This window comes from Macaca nemestrina, chromosome 20 (assembly GCF_043159975.1).
Source record: "Macaca nemestrina isolate mMacNem1 chromosome 20, mMacNem.hap1, whole genome shotgun sequence".
Taxonomy (NCBI): domain Eukaryota; kingdom Metazoa; phylum Chordata; class Mammalia; order Primates; family Cercopithecidae; genus Macaca; species Macaca nemestrina.
The window spans coordinates 61115052-61123675 of NC_092144.1; the positions used below are offsets into that span (position 1 = coordinate 61115052).

An 8624-nucleotide genomic window follows, 5' to 3' on the forward strand; every position below is an offset into this window, starting at 1 on the left:
CCTTTCCCTCTGTCTAATTATACCGTGGGTGAGGCTGGCACTCCTGGGTCCCAGATTCCTGCTCTGGGAGGGGCCCTGGAATACAGGCTTCTCCCAGTGCCCGAAACACCCCCTTTTCATCCCTTTTGGAACTGGCTTCCGTGGGGATTCCCCGGATCCGGGTTCCAAGAAGGCTTCCCAGGTGCAGGGAGAGGGTTCATGTCCCCAGGAAGGCTGGGGGTGGTGGGATGAGACGCCACTGCGAAAGAGGAAATCAACGGGAAGTGCATACCTAGAGTGACAATGTGAGAAGCCAGACTGTGGAAGAGGAAGGAGGAAGGCCCAGAGATAAAGCAGGTTGAGTAGGAGGGACAGAGGCTGGCTTGGAAAGGGAGATTGTAACAAACCAAGGCTAAAGGAGCCAGAGAGAGAGAGAGAGAGAGAGGGGGAGGGAGGGAGGCGCCCAGGCTAAGAAAAACAGAAACAAGGAAAGAGGGAAACCCACGCCCTCCCTGTGGCCGTGAGCTCTGTGTGTGTCCCAGTGACTAGCCCGTGTGTGTGTTGGGGGGCTGTGGCTTTGCCTCATATCCGTGTGTGGACATCTCACATCCTCTCTGCCATCTGTGTGCCACCAGGTGCCACACAGGCCCCTGAATCACAGGAGGTTAAAGCTGCGAGGGGCATCAGCATCACCTCAGCCAACTCTCTCATCTCAGGTGAGGAGTGAGAGGCTCAGAGAGGGCAGACTCACACGAGGTCACACAGCAAGTCCACTTAACAACCAGAAGGCCCTGGTTCCACTCTAGGCTCCTACTGCTCATGCCACCTACCTCTCCTGTGAGGTGAGCCGACCATCCCAAAAGATCCTGAGTTGGCCAGGCACGGTGGCTCATGCCTATAATCCCAGTGCTTTGGGAGGCCGAGGCGGGCTGATCATGAGGTCAGGAGTTCAAGACCAACCTGGCCAACATAGTGAAACCCCATCTCTACTAAAAATACACAAAAATTAGCTGGGGATGTTGGCGCGGGCCTGCAGTCCCAGCTTCTAGGGAGGCTGAGGCAGGAGCATCGCTTGAACCTGGAAAGCAGAAGTTGTAGTGAGCTGAGATCGTGCCTCTGCACTCCAGCCTGCATGACAGAGGAGGACTCTGTCTCAAAGAAAAAAAAAGATCGTGAGCTCTGGATTCTCTCTGTGGGACATCCTCTTCAGAGGCCATCTAACTCAGTGTTGCCCAGCTGAACTTTCTGCAGTGATGTTTTATATGCACTAGCTAATCCAGACACCACCAGCCATGTGTGGAAATATCAGCCTTGGAAATACCACAAGTGAGACAGAGGAGTTACATTTCTGGCTTTATGTAATTTTAATTGGAAGAGCCATGTGCGGTTAGTGGCTACCATATTGGCCAGCAGAGGTCTCCACTATCTAATTACCTATCATGGAAGTTGGAGAAAAACAATGATAAACTCCTTTGGTTAGGTCTTAGAATGTGCAAGCTGACTGACTTTACTTACTGTGTTATACTTTTGCATGCACAGTTATACAGGAAAGGAAACAAACAGAGCCTTACTCCAGGCACATCACTTGGTAGTTAAGAGATCACCTCAGGTAGGGCGCGGTGGCTCACGCCTGTAATCCCAGCACTTTGGGAGGCTGAGACGGGTGGACCACGAGGTCAGGAGATAGAGACCATCCTGGCTAACACGGTGAAACCCCGTCTCTACTAAAAATACAAAAACTTAGCCGGGCGTGGTGGCGGGCGCCTGTAGTCCCAGCTACTCGGGAGGCTGAGGCAGGAGAATGGCATGAACCCAGGAGGCAGAGCTTGCAGTAAGTCGAGATAGCGCCACTGCACTCCAGCCTGAGCGACGACAGAGGGAGACTCCATCTCAAAAAAAAAAAAAGAAAAGATATCACCTTGCTTTCTTCATCTATAAAATAGGTATGAAAACAGTACCGATCTCATAGGGTTTTGTGAGGATTAAGTTAGTTGATACATTTAAAAGTGCTTGGAGGCCAGGCACAGCGACTCATGCCTGTAATCCCAGCACTTTCAGAGGCTGAGGAGGACAGATTCCTTGAGCCCGGGAGTTTGAGACTAGCCGGGGCAGCATACTGAGACCTCTGTCTACGAAAAATAAAAAAATTAGCTGGACTTCATGGCATGTGCCTGTAGTCCCAGCTACTCTGGAGACTGAGGCTGGACAATCACTTCAGCCCAGGAAACTGAGATTGCCATGAGCTGTGATTGTTACTGTACTCCAGCCTGGGCAACAGAGCAAGACTGTCTCATAAATAGATTAATTAATTTAATTTAATTAATAAAAGCTGGGCGGGCACGGTGGCTCACGTCTGTAATCCCAGGAGTTTGGGAGGCCAAGGCGGGCAGATCACCTGAGGTCAGGAGTTCAAGACCAGCCTGGCCAACATGGCGAAGCCCCATCTCTACTTAAAAATACAAAACTTAGCCGGATGTGGTGGTAGGCACCTGTAATCCCAGCTACTCAGAAGGCTGAGGCAGGAGAATTGCTTGAACCCAGGAGGTGGAGGTTGCAGTGAGCAGAGAGAGCGCCACCGTACTCCAACCTGGGTGACAGAGTGAGACTCTGTCTTAAGATAAAATAAAATAAAATAAAATAAAATAAAATAAAATAAAATAAAAGCCAGTGGATCAGGGTCTAGCACATAGTAAGCACTCAGTAGATTCACTCATTTAGCAAATGTTTATTGAAACCTTGATATATGGCCAGGAGCTGTCTTTGGGGTTGGGGATACAACAGAGAACAAACCAGATGTTATCATTCCCAGAGTCACAATAGTTCAAGGCAGAATTTGAATCCAGGTCTCACTGATTTCAAACCCCAGGTTGATTATTAAGTGACAGTATCTCCTGTAGTCCAGGAGGCCCAAAGAATGTTCATAAAGGGTCTTGGCTTAGGGTTTCTTATTAACAGAGTGAACAGGAACCAATCACCAAGTGGAAATGGAGGGTATTGGGCTGTGGTGTGTGGGTCCAATCTAATTGTTCTTCATCGTCTCCTGGATCCAGTCCACGTATTTGCAGACTTTTGTGTAGACACCAGGCTTTCGGGTGATCGCACACGGATCCTGGCCCCAGGAAATAATGCCTTGAAGAGAGTGGTTACAGACCAGAGGGCCCCCGGAGTCACCCTGGGCACGGGGAGAGAGAACATTGGTGAGAGAAAGCGTTGAGCACGGTGTTCGCCAGGGAGGAGGTGGGGACGGTGCTTAGGAGTGGGGCCGAGACTGAGGATGGAGAGGCACCGGGAATGGTGATAGGTTTGGCGATAAGGCTGGGATTATGGGTGGGATAAAGGATGGGGTTAGGCTCAAAAACGAGTTTGGGGAAAGCTGGAGCTGGAAACGGGGATGGAGCTGAAGTTTGTGCTGAGATCAGAAATGGGAACAGGGGAAGAGATGGATTGGGAGTTGCAGGGGGAGGCGGGTTGAGGTTGGGGATGAAATTGTGGATGTCGGTAAGGATGTCATTGAAGCTGGGGATGGGATGGGGGTGTGGTTGGAGACCCAGGCCCTGCCCGCTGACCTGGCAGGAGTCCTTGCCCCCTTCCTGAACGCTGGCGCACACCATGGTGTCTGTGATGTTGCTGGGGTAGGCGTTCTCACACTTCTGGTGCTCAATGATGGTGATGTTGGCGCATCGCAAGCTGTGAGGCAGGCGTACTGTGGAAACAGCAGGAGGGGCTGTGGGAATGAGCCCCCTGCCACCGCCCCTAATGCAGTGCTTGCTGTGACCCAGCCCCTGGGTGAATCCCTGTCCTTAGACCCAGCCAACTCACCTCTCTTCTTGTAACAATAGCAACAGCAGTGCTATCCAGCTTTTTTTTTTTTTTAAACAGAGTCTTGCTCTGTCTCCCAGGCTGGAGTGCAGTGGCGTGATCTTGGCTCACTGCAACCTCCGTCTCCCGGGTTTAAGCGATTCTCCTGCCTCAGCCTCCTGATTAGCTGGGGTTACAGGCGCGCACAACCACACCCAGCTAATTTTTGTATTTTTAGTAGAGACGGGATTTCACCATGTTGGCCAGGCTGGTATCAAAGTCCCGACCTCAGGTGATCTGCCCACCTGGGCCTCCCAAAGTGCTGGGATTACAGGCGTCAGCCACTGTGCCCAACCTGCTATCCAATAAATGATTTATGCCAGTTGCTTGATATACATTATCTCTAATCCAGTCCTGACAGGTGGGTATAATTATTCTCATTTTATAGAGAAGAAAATCAAGATTCAGAGAGGTGAAGCCGCTTGTCTAAGGTCCTGCAACCAGGAGATTATGGACGTATGATTGCATATCCCGTCTGTCTGATTCCAAGGCCCCAACTTCGGTACCCACCCTCCCCTGTCCTGACGTTTTCCACTCATCCTCTCAACTTATACCACCTTCGTCACTGCGAACCGCATCTCTGATCCCCCGAACCCTTCCACAATCATGACCACACCCTCCCCACCACCCCTTGCCGGGTTCCCCTCTGGAGCTCCTACACTGGGGGCTGGACGTGCTGCCCCAGCCGGAAATGAGGCAGCTGGTGCCAGCGGTGACGCAGCGTGAGGAGAGGGTGAGAGGTCGCACAGCCCAGGTGATGAAGGCTGGCGACGCCATCTTCACCAGCATGATGTCATTGCGGTGGTCTTTGTTGGGGAGGCTGTTGTTGAAGCCGGGGTGGGGGAAGGACTCAGTGGCTGTCCGGGTCTGCTCACAGCCATCCTGCTTCTGGAGGTTGTGCTCCCCCAGGTGAACTATGTAGCGGCTGAGGTGGGAGAGACGGTAGTTGGAGGAGGAAAGGTCGGGGGAGACATGGTTGGGAGAGGTGAGTGACACCTTTGAGAGTGAAGAAACATCACTCTGCTTCCAACCTCTTCCACGTCTCCCACCGAAGCCCCCTTCCCAGCCATAGCCCCATCCCAACCCCATTCATCCCCCCACCTTCAATCCCAACGCAAGCCCGTCAACCTTGCTGACACTACCCGTCCCCATTTCTAATCCCCTTTCCCGCATCCCTATCCCCGAGCTTCGCTCCATCCATCTCTCCATTCCCAGCCCCCTCCCGGCCCCGCCCCAGCCCCCGCACCCACGGCTTGCGGCAGTGGGCTGCTGTCAGGAGCCAGCTGGGGGCAATGAGGGTCGCCCCACAGAGCAACCGTGTCTTCTCGAACAGGGCTGCCTGCCAGGGCTGGGAGTGAGGCTTGCACTCGAACCCCTTGATGATCCTGGTCTCTCCCCCTACGAGCCCTGGAGGGAGTGAGAGCAAAAGGAGGGGCTCAGGAAGGAGAGGTGGTAGACCAGGAGGGCTCCCAGAAATGGGGGTGGGGAGGAGAGAAAGAGGGTGGGTGGTCTGGGCCCTGGTCTGGTGTCCCTCTGGGTTGCGCTGGATGCTGGGACCAGGCATTAAAGGATGAAAATACTTCCATAGGGTCGGGTGCAAACGCCTGTAATCCCAGCACTTTGGGAGGCTAAGGTGGGAGGATTGCTTGAGCCCAGGAGTTCAAGACCAACCTAGGCAAACATAGTGAGACCGCCCTCCCCCGCCTCCATCTCTACAAAAAATCAAACAATTAGCCTGGCTTGGTGGCAGGTTCCTGTGGTCCCTGCTACCGGGGAGGCTGAGATGGCTTAAGGATCACTTAAGCCGGGGAAGTCAAGACTGCAGTGAGCCATGATGGCACCACGGCACTCCAGCCTGGACAATAGAGCGAGACCTTGTCTCTGGGGAAAAAAAAAGGAAATACTTCCATACTGGTTGGTTGGTAGCCCCCGTCCTGTGCGCTTTGACTGACCGCTCCCCCAACTCCAGCTTCCCTGGCCCCTTCCTGGGGCCCTTTAGGACCCCCTTGACCTCTCCTCCTTTGGCATTTAAAGGGATTATCTGGAAGGGCATCCAGGCCCTCGTGACGGCTGCTCCCAGGTCGGATGCCTTATGGGTTGTTCTGTAATTTGGAATCAGCCCTGTCACTGTCTGGACACAGAGGGTTAGGGGATCCCAGAGATGCGAGAGGGAGGCTCCTGCCCTGCCCCCATCCCCTGCCGTACCTGTCGCCAGAGCAAGCATGATTAACTGCAGAATCCTCATGGCCTGGAGGGGGGAGGGGCGGGCCCCAGGTTCCTCTGGGAACAAGGAGGGACATGGGGCCGCATCACTTTACAGGGAAGTCGGGGGCTGGCTCATGCCCTCTCCTCTCTCCCTCACCTGCTCCTGCTCCCCACTTGAGAGAAACAAGGTTGGGAAAATCCCCTGTTTCTCACAGCACTCGGATCTCCAAACACTTAAAATATATCTTAGGTGTCGAGGGTGGCCTTGGAGAGGGCCTGGTCACAGCTAGAAGCTTCCGAGATACCAAGAACCATGTGGAAGTTGTTGGGAGGGGCTTTGACCGGCAAGTCATGGGCTGGCCCCGTTCAAGTCAGCCATGGGGCCTCCTCGGTACATGTCAGAGGATATTTTCCTTCTTGCCTTGAGAGCTGGCCAGGCCCCAGCAGCTTGGAGTGGAAGGACAAGGGGAACCAGACCCCGTTCCGTAGCCACCCCTTTTTCATTGTCTTCACAGCAGAGCGATATGGAGCCTTTGAGGTCTGCTGGGGGGGAGTGGGGGCTCAGCCCCAGAAAATGTCTGGGCCCCCCATCACCCAGCTCGCTGAACCCCTGCCTGCCAAACCCCTGCCCTTTTGAAGGACAGCCAAGCAGAGTTGGGCGGGGCTGGTCAAGGGGAGGGCCAGTGCCCTCAGCTGCCCTGGCCAGCGGGGGTGGGAGCAGAGGGCCGGCTCACCGGCTGAAGCCATGGAGATCAGAGGTAACTGAGGCTGGGGACAGCCATTGGAGGTGAGAGGTGCAGAGAGAGGCCACGAACCCCCACCCAAGCAGAGAAGGACAGAGCAGAGGGAGAAATGGGTGCCCGAGCAGGACAGGTGTCCTTGGGGAGGGCTGACGCCTGGACGTGGACGGGGAGGGTCGGCTTCCCTTTCCTCCTGGACTCACGGGCTCTGGGGCTGGGGCTCTGGGGGCCCAGTGGCGGCGGAGGCAGCAGCGGCGGCTACAGCAGGTAGGCTGGGTTGGAGCGCCAGGTGCCAGGCACCAGGCAGGCGGGCAGGCAGGGGGACGGCCCCGGGCGGGCCCAGGATGACTGGCCTCCAAGCCCTGCCTTAATGCCCCAGGGCAGGGTGTAGGGGGGGCCCTCCCCGTAGACCTCCGAGGCACTGGCTGCCCGCCTCTCCAAGAGACCTCTTCTCCCTGCGTCTCAGTCTCCCTCTGTCGGTCTGTCTGTCTGTCTGTCTGTCTGCAGCCTTCCTTTCCCTCCCGAGTCTCTGAATCTGTGTCTTGCTCTCTGTGTCATTCTCTGTCACTCAATAATTCTGACTTTGTGTGATTTTTCTCTTTCTGTCCCTACGTGTCTGTCTGCCTTTGTCTGTCCTCATCCCCGTCTCCATCTCCAGTCTTCTCTCTCCATCTGGCTCTGTGTGGCCCTTTCTCTAATTCCTTCTATCTTTGTGTCTCAGTCTCTTTTTCTACCTCAGTCAGTCCCTCTGACTGCATCTCTGGCAATTTGTCTCGAAATCCCTCTCCTTCCGTCTAACCTCCGTCTCTCTTTTTCCTCCTGTTCCAGTCACTGCCTTTCCACAGCCCCAGCCCAGGTGGGCCCCTGGCCTCCCCTAGGCCGCTCCCTTCTCCTTTGCAAGGAGGGGGGTGCTGGGGTGTCACATAGGTGGGGCAGGACCGGAGGGTGGGGGAGGCAGGTCAGGGCCTGTGGAAGCTGAGTCCAGGAAAGGGAACAGAGCCCTCGGCTGCGCTCCACCCCAGGGCTCCTCTGGGGCCTTGCTTCTCTGCTGACCCTTCCCCTGCCTGCTTCTCCCTGCCTCCCAGGCAGCCCGACTCCAGCTGTTCACTTACTGGCTGCTGCGAGACCTCTGCCCGATGACTTCCAGTCCTGCAGCCACCTCAACCTCTGCATCTGCAGAACCCGAGCGCGGATTCCTGCTTCGCCCAGCTTGTTTGTTTTCAGCTAGGTGCCTTCCCTTGGCTTTCCTCCCCTCTCTCCCCTAACCAGATGTGGAGCAAGGCAGGGGAGGGCCTAGGTTCTGACAACAGCCAGCCCTGGCCTCAAACCTAGGTGCTTCCTCTTCCTACCACTATGACTACCCTTATGACGTGGGGACAAGGGACTCCACCCCTGCGAGGCTCAGTTTCTTCATCTGAGACATGGGGGTGACAGACCTGCTTGCAGGGAAGGTTGGGATCAGGCCTCCAGGAGGGTCCATTTGGAAAGAGCAGACTGCAGGGGGGCTCAGCAAATGTGCCTCCACTGTTATGATCACCCCGCACCCCCTCCCTCCTCCAATTCCCCTTTAGTGCACTTGGAGAGATGGTCTCCCCTCACCTCCCGAGTCCCAGTGGAGACAGAATCCAAGGGGTGGGCAGGAGAATTTTAAGACATAGGCCGAGCCCTCCTGCTTTCAAAGGCTGCACTCCACCCTCCGTCATTGCATACATATGAGAACAAAGCCACGTCCCACATTAAAGAAACAATGTATGCTTGATTACAAGAAAGTAAACTGCAGTTGAGTAGTGGAAAGAATGTTATGCTTTATGGACATTGGATTAAATGGTCATAAATGTTGAC

General features: G+C 55.0%; 1 protein-coding gene across 2 annotated transcripts; it reads right to left on the reverse strand.

Moving 5' to 3' along the window:
* Positions 1 to 2689: 2689 nt before the first annotated feature.
* LOC105497128 (kallikrein related peptidase 11) lies at positions 2690 to 8152 on the reverse strand. Of its 2 annotated transcripts, XM_011767909.2 has the most exons (6): positions 7895 to 8152; positions 6043 to 6117; positions 5088 to 5244; positions 4497 to 4762; positions 3546 to 3682; positions 2690 to 3151 (listed from the first exon to the last, which is right to left on the reverse strand). In XM_011767909.2, the coding sequence occupies exons 1-6, from the start codon at positions 7953 to 7955 to the stop codon at positions 2999 to 3001; spliced, it is 849 nt and encodes a 282-aa protein (XP_011766211.2). In that variant the 5' UTR covers positions 7956 to 8152; the 3' UTR covers positions 2690 to 2998. The 2 variants fall into 2 exon arrangements, with proteins under 2 accessions (XP_011766211.2, XP_011766212.2); XM_011767910.2 differs by lacking the exon at positions 6043 to 6117.
* Positions 8153 to 8624: the final 472 nt, after the last annotated feature.